The sequence below is a fragment of the Rhineura floridana genome, chromosome 3 (genome assembly GCF_030035675.1).
Source record: "Rhineura floridana isolate rRhiFlo1 chromosome 3, rRhiFlo1.hap2, whole genome shotgun sequence".
In the NCBI taxonomy this organism is placed as follows: domain Eukaryota; kingdom Metazoa; phylum Chordata; class Lepidosauria; order Squamata; family Rhineuridae; genus Rhineura; species Rhineura floridana.
Genome location: NC_084482.1, coordinates 24,005,268 through 24,019,717, shown reverse-complemented (window position 1 = coordinate 24,019,717; position 14,450 = coordinate 24,005,268). Strand labels below are relative to the sequence as shown.

The 14,450-nt window shown below is 44.9% G+C and overlaps 1 protein-coding gene across 4 annotated transcripts in view; it reads right to left on the bottom strand.

The window, feature by feature from the left end:
• Positions 1-13,640, bottom strand: part of SP1 (Sp1 transcription factor) — a 32,759-nt gene extending 19,119 nt beyond the window's left edge. The window contains exons 1-3 of one of the 4 annotated variants that reach the window (XM_061615021.1): positions 13,449-13,640; positions 10,547-10,635; positions 8,510-9,944 (exon numbers count right to left, since the gene is read on the bottom strand). In XM_061615021.1, the coding sequence (XP_061471005.1) occupies positions 8,510-9,944; positions 10,547-10,635; positions 13,449-13,455 (1,531 nt within the window). In that variant the 5' untranslated portion in view covers positions 13,456-13,640. The other 3 variants (XM_061615024.1, XM_061615022.1, XM_061615020.1) reach the window with 3 other exon arrangements.
• Between the last annotated feature and the right edge of the window lie 810 nt (positions 13,641-14,450).

Below are 14,450 nucleotides of genomic sequence, written 5' to 3'. Positions count from 1 at the left end.
CTTTTTTACTCTGAACACTTAAAGACATCGGGGCAATAATTCACTTCCTTAAGGTTTAAACTCTTGATAACGTACTCAAAACAGCCGCCACCTAATCAAGCAATTCATGGCAAGTAGCACAGGTGGTGGCTGAAGCCAAAAATACTGTGAACGCAAGCTTTAAATCGTACATCAAAATTTTGGCTCATTCATCAATCAATTCAAAGCCAGCTGAGCTGAGAGTTACGGGCATACACAGGTCGTAGTCCAACACTCTAACCACTACACCACACTGGCTCTCAGTTAAGACCCTACCTAGCCCAAATTGCAGGATAGCAGTATATGGCTACTTGACAAAAAGCCAGATTCAAGCCCATTGGAGGTGGTAGAGAAGTAGGATGCTAGGACCTAGGACATCCTAGGTTGAGGTGGGACTTCAGTTAAATCTAAAAAGGCTATCTCTAGAAGGGGTCAAGGCAGAGAGAGGGTTCCACCTAAAGGCTTTCTAAGGTCAGGCAAATCAGGAAACAAACAACTTCTGGTTCCTCTCACTGAAGTCACTTCTCTTTGCATGGCAAGTTGAGACTAGATAATCCTCAAAACCAAAATGGCTACTCCATGCTCCCATTCTCGTAGTGCCTTTCCTGCTTGACATCCACGATGGAGAAAGTGGCATATTACACAGGGCTGTTCTTGCAAGAAAATCCCCCGGTCAAGGTTCATAAAATAGCTAAACGCTTACTTGTCTATTTTATGGTGTACAGACACTCCCATTACTGCCTGAAGTGCTGCACACGAAGCCTAAAAGTTTGCAGAGTTATCTACAGGAAAAAATGGGTAACTTGGGGACAAAAGCTAAACACTGCCAACGCTGTGCCAAATGACTAGAGAACCTCTCCTCTATATAAATAAAGTGATTTTTACTCAACTGCTTTATTTGGGGGTTGGAGCTAGACACATAATTCACAAAGCAGCCTGGAGTGTTACAACAACGAAAAGAAGTTAGTATTGTCCCATACCTGAAGTCTGACCCAGGAGGAAGGATTAAAAACAGTGTTGATTGCTTTTTTTGTTACAGTAGTTGTTTCTGACACTAGGTTTTGACAGGATTCATTTGGCTTTTAGTTTAATGAAATGAAGGTAGCCAGCCCTTTTGGCAAGTTTGCCATGAGCATGATAGCACCCCTCTAGCACTTGCTGTATTATAGATGTACTAAAAGGCAGGAATGATTTTATGTCATTAAAAGGCTCACAGACCTCTCTTCTGCACTCCAGTCCATTCAAGGGAACCCTAAACCTCCGATGCTTGCACCATGCATGGCACTCATGCCACATGCTGACCTCCCACTGATGCACACACCCCAAACATGTCCTTTACAGAGAGGAACATCTAGCCAAGAAAAATTTTTTTAAAAGCCTTGCACAACAGTTTTATAAATAAATGTCTTCCACTGGACTACCAACACAATCAAGGAAAGCCCTGTGTCTTTTTCATCTCCGCAGTCCAACAGTATTTAAGCACTTTATACATTTCAGTTAAAGAATGCTAACCATAATTCTGTATCATAATTCATATTCCATCCAAAAACCTACATTTGTTACATATCAAATGGCACACACTTTACCCTTTGAACAGGTTTACATTTCTGAACATACACATTTTTATAACAATGCAACTGTTGCACTCGCAGGAAGTACCTGAAGGCTCAAAGGCCATTTCAGCCTCCACACTCAAAAGTCAATACAATATATGCAAGGAGCACTCATTATTCGCCTTTGTACCTTGCAGTTCTGTCTCTAGACAAGGCAGCAAATCTGGACTGACTACTTTATTTGGGGTTTCTCTTCAGGAAAAATACATAACATACCCAAACGCCATTTTAGCTTTTTAAGACCAACCATTAATCTATGGCCCTCCAGATGTTGTTGGACCATATCCGCTATAATCTTCTACTGGCTGAAGCTGATGGGAGTTATAGTCCAACAACATCTGGAAGGTCACAGGTTAACCACCCCTCAGTTAAAGGAATCAAGCATCCAAATTGGAAAATATCTGTGCCGTTCTGATTTAGTGTTTTTTCCATGGGCTTTATGATACAGTTTTGCCTAACACCTGTGCTTTATCGACTCTACTGGCTCCCAATTTGTTTCCAGGCCCAATTCAAAGTGCTGGTTCTGACCTTTAAAGGCCTAAACGGCCTTGGACCAATGTACCTGAGGGACCACTTACACCCATTTGTATCTGCCCGGGATCTAAGATCATCTGCCTCTGGTCTCCTCTGTGTGCCTGGAGTGAAAGACATTAGACTGACAGGCATGCGGGAGAGAGCTTTTTCAGCTGTGGCCCCCAAGCTTTGGAACACCCTACCCCAAGAAATCCGCTCTGCTCCCTCCCTGATGGTTTTCTGGAGACTTCTGAAAACAATCTTGTTCCGGAGAGCCTTTGGGAGGGGCTGAAGGTAGAGCCGGACACTGATTTTATGCCCTCTATGTGTAGTCCCCTTACCACTTCCTATATATATGTGTGTATATGTGTGTGTGTTGTATTTTATGTATTTTAATAGTATTTTAATTTATTTTAATGTTTTTATGATTTTATTGTTTACAAATTTATTGTGTACATGTTTGATTTTATTTTTGTAAGCCGCCCTGAGTGCCCTATTATTGGGTAGAAGGGAAGGATAAAAATATTATAAATAAATAAATAAATAACATCACGTTGAGTGTCTCCAAAGCCACTGAAAGAACCTAGTTGTCTAGGGGCCCAGACTAGCTCCATGTCCAAACACACTTTCCTTATTTAAAGAACATTTTGCTTATTTAACATCTTGTCCACTAAGAGAGGCAGGAGCCCTGCATCTCACCACAGAGACAAGCAGCTTGAAAGCGGCAGTGTTAGCTCCCTGAGCAAACAACTTGATTTTATAAATTTAACCATCTTGGAAACAGGCAAGACAGCCTGTTTTATATGAAGAACCATCCTTGAAAGAATCCTGACACAACTCATTTGCATGCTTAGATACATGCAATCTGCATAATTTACATATTTTTCATAACCTTGATGAGCTGTATTTCATGGACATGCTCCCTTTGCCATTTTTTAAAATATTCTAAATAAAACACAGTAATATTGTTCTAAATCTTACATTTGACCACCAGGAATTACCCTTTAGAAAAGATTTGTTCTTAAATTGAGCAGAATGAATTAAAGCTCACTTTTACCAGTTGGCTCATTTTTTTCTCTCTCTCTCTCCTCAAACTTGCCATGCAGATGGTTTAATTTCACAAACTAGCTTAGTGTTGGCTAATCACCGTGCTGAACATAGCCCCGCTGGCTTTTGTAGCAAGCCACACTCAAGAGTGGTGTTTTACTCTCAGAAGTGGCCTGGACTACACTAAAACAGCCGGTTGGGCCTGAGTCTCATAATAAATTACAGCATGAAATAGTCAAAAGTGACAACTGACCATAGCCAATATGGCACACTCCATAACTAAGGTGCTTCCTGGCCATTTTTCTTTGCTACTCTTACATATAGTCCCTTGCTATCTAGTTTCTGTTCTAGTTAATGCAAGCTTGCTCTGATATATATCTCCTAGAAGTGTAATACTTAGGATGCCACTTAAGAGCCTGAACAGACACCTAGACAGCCAATACACGTGGTTCTGCATTTCTTTGGATAAATTCTTCCACCCTTTCCTTTCCCATCAACCACCACAAAGTGTTAGCGCTCAGAAACATATAGGGCATTGGCATCTCCAATGGAAGCCAGAGAAGGGGAAAGGAATCATTAAAAGCACCTCTAAGACGAAAATTTAGGTCAAAACAAGCATTCAGAGGAACCAACATAGGGTATGTACTGGAGGCATGACAACCATGCCCTGACCTCATCTACCCCTATGCTTTACCATCACACTGAACAGGCTCAAGATGGGCAACACAACATGTATTTAGAAGAATCTGTAAGCAGGGCTGTGTGTATGCAGGAATGCTACAGGATGTATAGGCATGTAACTCAGCTTTGTAGAAATCTGAGCTTTCACTTTTTAAAAAGACGGTGTCTTAGTCTACCCCCTTACAGCTGTGAAGATATGTTTGGAGTGTGTGGGCAACGCTTGCTAAAATCTCAGCAGCCAGAAGAGTTGCTTAGCAAGGTTTCCTGTGGTCAGAAGGCACAGCTTTACCACCCTGTAAAGAGCCTTGCCCATGATTTGCAAATAAGAAACTGTTAAGCAAAAATGCAATTTCTATGGGCTACAGAATTTCACTTTTCTTGATGTTCAGTTCAGAATGCCTCAACTTTTTTTTAGTGTGAAGTACACAATATTCTTATAATAATCTCAATATGAACTAGCCCTCTCCAAATAAAATCTGATACACCACAACACGAGAGAAGCAGGATGTACACTAAACCATGACTACTAATGAGGCACACATTTGCACACAAGCAGCTTTGTGGAAAGGTGCCAAGAACAAAAACCTCACCTGAAATTCAACACATTACAAAATTTCCCCCAAAACAGCTTAATTACACTTTATGAAGGAAGAGAAATTAAACAAAGCAACACTTAAAAATCATTTCAGAGTTCTCCAATGCACTGGAGAAAACTGATTTCAATTGGACTACAGAATGTTGAAAAATGCACTATCCCCAGAAACCAAAGCAAAACAGGAGGAAGAACAAACAAGACATGCTTTCCAAGCAGAGTTACTTTTTCCAAGCAGTATTAGATCTCATTCAAAACAAAGCCACACATTTTGAGTGCCAATAGTTAGTTTTAGAGCACATTTGTACCAATCTACAGCCTGTACTTTGAAGAACTGTACTTTCCATTCAGCAAGGGCCCTTTGTAAAAAACAGATGCCTTTGTGCCATTCTGAATGCTGGACAACAATTCAGCACTGAGATGTTAGCCATTCTATATCCCTCCCATGTAGTTTAAAATATACATTCAAACTACACACACACACTGCACAGCTGCGTAAAACCTCCTTGCAATGATTAGGCATCTGAATTGTTTATGCCACTATCTACTGGTATAGCACAGGGGCCAGCTACAAGCCAGCAGTTCCGAGTTCAAACGTCAGCTTAATCCAGCGTTTCCCAACTAGTGGGCCACCAGATGTTGTTGGACCACAATTCCCATCTTTCCTGACCATTGTCAATGCTGGCTGAGGCTGATGGGAGTTGTGGTCCAACAACATCTGGTGGCCCACTAGTTGGGAAACGCTGGCTTAGCCCATTTAACTATCCTTAAGAGACTCATGAGAGGAAGACAAGGAAACCGCAGGTTGTAGGATCAATGCTTACTACTGGCAATCTTAAGATTAGCCCCTTTTGTTTCTTTCCCCTACAACCACAAAAGCTAAACCATTTTATTCCCATTTTTAAGAAGCTAGTTCTCCAAATGCAAAACACTGATTGTGCTTGCAGATATGACACTACAACCCACAGTTAATACCCAGAATCTGACACCTATCACATAAAATAGGCAGGCTGAGGTTAGGCCACACACCTGAATGTTGTACCCACATCTGCATTCATGCAAACAATGCTAAGATGTGGCAGGCTGTTGCATTAGCAAATGTCCTTGACCTCTATGCATGTTTTAGAGCACGAATGGGAAACCGTTGACCCTCCAGATGCTGTTGGATTCCACTCCCATCAGCCAGTCAAGAGTGGCTAATGGTCAGGAATGATGGAAGTTGTAGTCCACCAGCATCTGAGGGTCCAAAGGCCCCCCATCCCTGTTTTAGAGCATTACAGATGCTGGGAGTAGCCATGGCCAACACTCATGAGCTATTGGTCCACCCATTATTTTGCTCCCATGAATGCACCTCTACACTACAGCAACATGTGACAATGCACTGTGACAATGTGCCATCCCTGGATTATCTGCCTATCAAGGTCTGGATGCCAAGAATACAATATTTTTTTCTGTAAAAGCAACACTCCTCTCTGTTAGGATCAGGACTATTGCATAGGAGGGTCCTAACTGCAGACCTGATCCAAATTGCCCTCCCCGGAGCTGCTATTCATCACAGAGAGGAAAACTTGCAGGAATAAAAATACTAAGTCCACACGTTTCCCCGTTCTAGTCACAAATAGCTGGGGTGTGTGACTAATAGATGGGCAGCACAGGATGGGTGGGGGAGATCATATCTCCCTTTCTCAGTAGCCCTTGCTTCTAATTGTAGAAAAAGGAAATTATGTTAGGAATTCTAAATGCTGAGCTCCAAAGTAACATGTGGCTTGGGCCTGTGTCAACACCACACAATTTTTTCCTTTAAAAAGATGCATAGTACAAGGCCTATGCTGCTTCCATGTCCCAGTGATCTCTTCTTAAAAGTTAATGTAATAAATATCTATTATCTTCTGCTTTCAGACCTTTTGAATTTCTTTTCCATTCTCATTCACCAACATGTAACAAGAGTCTATGTAGCACAGCAAGGCTACAACCCTGGACCCAAATATTTGGGAGTTACCCTTAAGTTGATGGCATTTGTGACTCAACAAGCTTATTCTCTTCCTTGGCTCCTCCTCTTTCTGGCATTTTTCTTATTGTTTTCTTCTTCCATATGTGCAATCCTGAATTTCCAAGCCACAAAGGGTTTTACTTGCACATTCTTTGCCCTCCACTGATATCATTGAGCAACCAAGGAGTTAACAGTGCATAAAGCATCCTCGGTGAACTTTGGAAAGGTGATCTCAGAAGGAGGCAGCACAGCAACTTGATCCCAGGACCAGTGGCTGTATTCATATATATTGTGTTGCTGTAAAATTCTTTTGTTATGTTTGCTACCCCGGGTTCCTTTGGAATAAAGGGTGGGATATAAATTTAATACTAAGTAATATACTGTTATGTTACATAAAATGACCATGAAAACCAGAGCGAAATTTCAGGTTCAAATGACTGTTTGTACACAGGCAACCTAAAAATAAAATATTTGTGTGGCTACTGCAACCACCTGGACAGCCATTCGCTTATGGCATCGATTTTTTCCCTTGCCCTCAGACCCTCCACAGCACAGCCTTTCAACCATCTCCATACATTTTGGGGGACCTGCTTGGGGATATTCTTTACATCAAATCACACAGACTCCTTCATTGGGTAAAAACTGTTTCCTGTAGCACTACTCTATGCTGCTACGGAGAGAGAGAGAGAGAGAGAGAGAGAGAGAGCGCACATACTGCAATCTTATGGGTGGGGCCAAACTGTGAGTCTTTCCCATCCAGTCAACACTCCACAAAGGAGGGCAATGACTAGATGCAAAAAAATCTAGGTCAGGGGTGGGGAAACATTTGGCTCCATGGGTTAGATCCTTATCAGGATCTGCCTTGCAGGTCAAACTTGACAGGTTGACAGGGCCACCCACCTGTCGACCACATGACATCATTATGACTTCACATTATTGGCAGGCAGGTGCGGGTGCCCACCAGTCAAAGTCCCTTACTAATTACATTGCTAAGTATCCACTTAAGGGGGGGAGGAGGAGCAAAAGCGTTTTCCAAGTCTCTTTCCGCGACTGGAGAGGGACAAACTTGGAAAAGCCTCTTCCAAATCTCCCCCACTTTTGCAAGTCTTCCTCTGTCTCGGAGGTTCCCCATCCCAGGTGAGGGGTCCAGTTGTAGTATGCACAACTGTTTTGCAGCTGCACAGGATCATACATACAAAAAAGCAGCTTCCATGGGCTGGGGGGGGGGGACCACATCGAGAAGCATTTTGACACAATTCCTCAACTCCAATATTTCAAAATGGTTGTAGGCAGTGATTCAGGTCTGCTTTGCCACATAGCAGGTCACTTCAGAAACAGTCAGCTCTCTACACAATTGCAAGCAGTATAAAGTGCATTCATAGTCAGTCAACAACCAAAGCACTGATAGCCACCTAAATCTACCTAGAATATTAATCATTAGTGAAAGAAAACAACAGAGGTAATAAATAGGGAGCTTCCATGCAGAAGAACCTATCAAAACTTATGACATTATAATTAGCACTACTGCCATAGTATTAATGAACATGACAGGCACCATGCTACAGGATATGGAACCTGTTGTCCTCAAATTTGACACAACCCTCAATTTGACATACCCTAAAAATAAAATTGAGGCCTTGAGAATTCTGATATGCTGATTTGGTAATTTTAAGAATTGAAAATTTGCAGCTTGCTTCCCCTTTTCTAATCTTTAGCATGTTTATTTATTTATTTTATTATTTGATTTGTATCCCGCCTTTCCGCCCAGCAGGAGCCCAGGGCAGCAAACAGAAATGCTAAAAACACTTTAAAACATCATAAAAAGACCCTAAAATACATTAAAACAAAACAACATTAAAAACAAAAAAAGCTTTAAAAACATATTTTTAAAAAAGGGTTAAAAACATATTATTAAAGAAAACATATTGAAAGCAATTCTGTTGAGTTTACCCTTTCCATTGTATCCCCTCTACTAATAAGGAACAGTAACTTGTATTTTTTAAATGGAAGCTGACCTCAAGCCAGTACTATGCATTGCTAAAATCTCCCACTTACCAGTGGCATTTGCTATAGCCAGTGGAAGCCCTTGCAGCTGATGAACCTGGATTCCAGATCCCAGGGCCCCAAGGTTAATGGTTTGAAGGCCTGGTACAGAGGAAAGCTGAGCAGCGTTTACAGTGACAGTGCCGCTGGGCAGAGAAGCAGAAGCTATTGGTGTCAGGGTTGTGTTGGTGCTCCCTGTCTGTCCCAGGGATACTCCCTGCACTGGAGCCAAGGCGATTGTCTGAGCTTGTGGGTTCTGAACCTGAAGATTCTGCAGCTGAATCGTCTGCCAGCTGACCTGCCCATTTGGCCCCACGGTGGGTGTTCGAATAAAGATTGGACCAGCATTGGGGAGAGCTTGGATCTGCAGGTTCTGCAAGGCATCTTGGGTAGTAAAAGTCTGGCCAACTTGCCCTCCTTGAACAAGCTGAGGCTGCACCAGGATCTGCTGCTGCTGCTGGTTTTGATCAGCATCCTTCTGCTGCCCTTGCTGGACTGCAACTCCAGCTACCTGCAGAGTGTCCGTATTTTGAGCACTTCCTGTCCTCTGAGGCACCTGCATCTGAACGTTTGTTCCCAGAGTGCCACTGGTGGAAAAATTCATGATGCTCAAATTACTTGTCGTGGTAGTGGCATTGTAGCTATTGGCATTGGTAAAGTAAGAGGCAGAATTGGCCTGGGATGCAGCCACGCTGGACGAGCTGACTGAGGCGCCGGATGTTGCTGGTTGAGCGTTGCTCTCTTGAGCGCCAGAGGTGCTTAGAGTAACCGACTGAGAAGTGGGTGCCAAACTGGCTGCAATGCTATTGACAGGCAACAAAGTGATATTGCCATTCAAAGCCAGTGGGACATTAGTGACATACTGAGTCTGCCCTGAGAGGGCATTCACGCCCTGAATGGGGACAGCCTGCTGAAGAAGATTTGGCATGGCAGCCAGAATATTACCTGTCCCTGACTGGTTTGCAATGAGCTGCTGGTTTGTCCCAGGGATGATCTGCAGTTGGCCAGAGGCATCCTGCTGGACGCTGACTTGGGTAGGGGTGGTGGCAAACTGCAACTGTTGCCCATCCACAGTTTGAAACTGGGGGATCACCCGATACTGAATACTGGGTATCATCCCTGGCAAGCCCGCCAGGACTTGCTGGCTCTGCATGTTGGGGGTGGTAGTAACCACATACTGCCCAGTGGTAGCAGGTCGGTGTTTGGATGACAAATCATTCTCCTCATGGCTATTGCTCCCTTGGTGTTTGGGGGACTCAGAAGTCCCAGAGGGAGTGGAAATTATTTGCCAGCCATTTGCATTCTGGGAGATTTGAGTTGCAGCAGCTGTGAGGTCCAGTTCACTTGGGCCCCCCTGTTGTCCATGCAAGCCATCAGCGTTCTCATTGGGAGATTCAATACTGCTGCATGTTGCTGCCAGCAGAGCCAGTGGGGAAGGCTGGGACTCCTATCAGGAAACACAAGACAGAGAAAGGAGGAGTCAGGTACTTGTCCGACTATACAAGGGAGTTGTACAAAACAAGGAAAAACTAAGGAGAAGCATACATGCAAGAGAGCCTATGGGAAACGGTTGACCTGCCCACTGCAAGAGATTGCAAACAGCGGACTCACAAGCATAGTACAGATCCACCGACAGGAGGAAAACTGTAATCTCCTCAAAGATTTCTAACAAAGACTACCTTCACCACAATGTGACTTTCTAGCAAACTGCTTTAAAATTTGTTCCAAAAGATTGGAGACTATGTATTACAGTACAACAGTTCTTAAATGAGGAAGTTCAAATTATACGGTTCACTGGGACACTGCTAAGATTTGGAGGAATAGCCCTTAATTAACCCACCATCTTCTAAGCGTGTTACACAACAACAAAATACACAACAGCTATAAACATTGCTATCACCATTTTGCCCCCAGACTCCCCATAAAAAAGCTGCAAGAATTGAATGTGCCATTACAAAATGCATCCGGACACAGAGACAGCTCCCCAAATGCAACACAAGAGATGGTTGCCTGTTCCCACTCATTCCCTATTTTAGAACCCACACTCACCTGGCCCTCACAGTTTCCTCCATCATTACTGCAGCTTTCTTCTAACTTCTCAGTCTTGACAATAACCATTTCTTCTGAAATATCATGGTCTATATAAGAATCGGGGGTGTTAGGGAGAAAAAAAAAGGAAGAGAAAAAATTGAATGGTTAAAGAAGTACTACAAAACAAGTAGTTCCTCCAAAAGGAGAAAGTACACAGAGTTTTAAAAAACAGATTAAATCCACAGGAACCTTGGGCATTCTAGGTAGTTACCATTAAGTAATTCACTTTACTGCAGAGAACTCAGGGTATTACGGTTACCCAGCTAGACACCCAGTGTTGTACTGGATGCTGGAAAATGTAACTACAGTAGGGCCCCGCTTGTCGGCGTTCCGCTAATACGGCAGCGGGATGAGCAGCTGTAGTACAGGAGCTCGAGCCACCACACTCCAGCTGACAGGGATCAGCTGGAGCACACCAGCTGATCAGCTGTAGCATACGGAGCTCGCACTAGCTGACAGGGATCAGCTGGAGTGCGGGGAGCCCCACTTTCCGGAGGTTTTTGCTTTTCAGCAGGGCCCTGGAACAGAACCTGCCGTATGAGTAGGGCCCTACTGTACCTTGCCTTTGGAAAATGTGCTTAAAAACATCTAACACCACGAAGAGCTATCTCCAAGTAAAGATCCATAGGGGAGAGGGCCGACAGGGAGGGAAGAAGAAAAAGAGTAGGGGAGGAAGGTTAGCGAAAGCAGAGAGAGACAGTGTAATAAATAGTGCTGGACTCGGACCAGGGAGAGCTGTGTTCTAATTCATGCTTAGCCATGACATTCAAGTGTGGCCCTGAGCAAGTCTCAGCCTGACATACTTCACAGATTTGTTGAGAGGATAAGAACAGATGAGATCATGTACACCCCCACCCCCTACGCCATCCCCGAGTTCCTTCCAGGAAGGACAGGACACAGTCACAACAAATAGTTTTGGTTAGCCTTTAAAGGGCATCAGCCGGCATACCAGAAGGGGGTGATATATGCACCATGTATCATCAATGGAAAATTAAGTCAAACAGAGGGAGCAGGATAGCGGTGGTAGGAGGAAGAGTTGCTGTAGCATTGGAAACCATATCCGTGACAGTAAAACTGCCTTTCACTGAGCCAAGATATTAATAATAATAATTACTACAGTACACAGACTCACAACAATTATACACAGCAGGAAAGGCGGAGAGATGGTGACCAAGACCAGCCAGGAGGATGTCTGTCATATCCAAAGCCTCTCTCTCCTGCACCACAACAGCCACTTACTTCTACTAGTGCAGAAGCAGACAATGTTTCAAGCTCCGGAGATGCACATTAAATAGAGAGGAAATTTGGCAAAATAATGAGATCCATGTGGAAAGCAATCTTTTGAACAGATCCAACAGATGTTGTGCTCCCATACCACCATACAGTGAACAAACTGGTTTGTCTATTTTGATTTTTAAAGTTTACTCAGAAACACCATCCAGTAATGGATCTATTCACAAAGCCACCTTTCTCAGAATGTCCTTTCCACATGCATTTTGGCTTTTCTGCAGCAGAAATGCCCTAAGGCAGAGTTTATTTTTAACACCCTTCCCCGCAAGACGTGACTAAAACGTTAATTTTCAGTGCCATGCTGCAAAAAGAAAAATGGTATCTCCCTACAGAAGCATGCCTCTTTATTTGGTAGTGATGTATGCAGACACCCAGAAACCACCCATGTAAAGCGCTTTCAGGTCTAAAGCCATTGCAAAAATCATTTGTCGAGGGAAGGGGAAGCAGCTGCATGAGTCAGTCCCAAGTGGCGTAGGCGAGTATGCAAACTTCTGACTGGCAGCTGGCCCAACAAGGAGTTCTGCGCCACTCTAAAACTTGAATACTCCCAGAGTGTAGGCCTAGAGAAGTTTGCCAAGCAAAGCAACTGCTGAGTTTTAAGTTTTATCCAATGAAGCGTTTCAAGGAAGTTGGTTGCTTCCATGTACTTATTACAATGGAAAGCATAGGCTCATTTTACCGCTAAGAACAGACAGAATACATAAGAGACAGCGTAACAGAAAGAAAGCCTAGGAAATCCGAGTGTGTACTTGTCCTTGTGTTCTTAAAAGGAGCAAGCAGCAGGTTATTGACGGGTGCCCTCGCCTATTTTAGGAGATGAATGTGCGGCACGGGCCTAAGCCCCCCTGAGCTTCTATCAACATATCATTTCTCAGAACTGAGGGGTTGAGCGCATCTTCCTTTCTTCTTGCCGTTCCCCACCCTCACCCCACCTCAATCTCATGCATATGGGCGGTCTAGATAGGATTCCTCAGGCATGAGAGAACTCTGTACATGTTCAGAAGTACTTCCCCAACCATTTACTAACCTCGGGTATTCTAATAACTGGCGCGACTGAGTTCTGGCTCAAATTAACGAGCGGGCTAACTTTTCTTTACACGCCCACCCACGAAACAACCGTCTGCATCACCCTCTCAAATTTGGGCCACACCACGAGAGAGAGAGAGAGAGAGAGAGAAGCTCCGCCGGTGTTGCTACTACAGCTTCTTGTTTCCCGCTGGGAAATTCCCACCCCCAGTCGTATTCCTGCCCCACCTGGTCCCGCCCTGGACACCCCCCTCCATCGGCGGCCGCCGCACGATCCTCCTCCTACTGTCCTTCGCACCCACCCCGAGGCAACTTACCCTCCCCTCGGCTTCCTCCACCCCCAATCACAAGCCCCGCTCCCCTCCTGGGGGCCCCTCCCCCAAGGGCTTCCCCTGCCCTCGGCGGCTCCCGGCTTCCCTCCGCCGAGCTCGTTACCCCTCCCCCGCCCGGGTCCCTCCGCCCGGGGGGCTGGGCTGGGCGGGGCGCGGAAGAAGGAAGGCAGGCGGTGGCGCCCCCCGCCCAGCCGGGATGGTCCCGTCCTTACCGCTCATGTTGGCTGAAGGGGGAAGGCGAACTCAAGTGCCGCCAGAGGGGTGGGCGGGGCGGGGGCAGCGAAGTCGGTGACGAGGCAACCTAGCCCCACCGGAGACCGCCAAAGGGTTGGCGAGAGGCGGGAGCTGCGCCGACACGGCCCTAAGCCCAAGAATACGCCTCTCGTCCCTCCGCCCAATCACGGAGTCAGAAAGGAACTGCGGAAGGCGGGGCTAACTATGAATGACGTAGTTTTCGACCATTACAGCAAACAGGCGGGGTTTGATGGGGGAGTGTGGCGTGAGAATAGTTTGCGAAAAACTCCGTGGTGGCCCTTTCGAGAAACGCGTCTAAACGAAGCTCCACCCAATGGCGGGAGGGTATAGAAGGCGGGGCTTGACCGAAAGCTTTTCTAACTAGCGTGTCGAGCAGGATGGGTGAGTAAAGGAATGAGGCAAAACTAATAACAGACGTTACAGATGGCCAATCGACGACTGCGCGGGGGTTTCTGAGGTTGAACACGAATGATAAATTCGTACAGCTTGATTGAGTTTCCGCAAGTGATTGAGCTTCTTGCAATCCAATCAGAGCTGAGGCGGGGCCACAAGAGCGTTTCATTAGTGAGGAAAAGGCGGGGATAATGCGGGAAATGACACGAAATATAACCAGTCAGCTTCCACGAAGAGCCCAGCGATGGAAATAAGCTTCTGAGTGATCGAATACTTAGCCAAACAGCGCCAAGAAAAGAGAATGAAAATTGTCTGCCCCAATGAGGAAGGTCGATGTCCTTAAATTGGCCAATAAGAAAGGCGGTCCCTGAAAAGGTGACGGATATTGGCGCCATTTTAGCTTAGGCGTAGAGGACAATGTCCCGCCTTTTTCCTCCATTTGATGAAGGAGTTATGTAACGTGATGTGACGCTCGTGTTTTTTCTTCCTGGGAATTGATGAAAGGGTCTCGCGTCCAGTCATAATTCTAGTGGCTCTAATAGAAGCTCATTCTCCTTACTAATTGC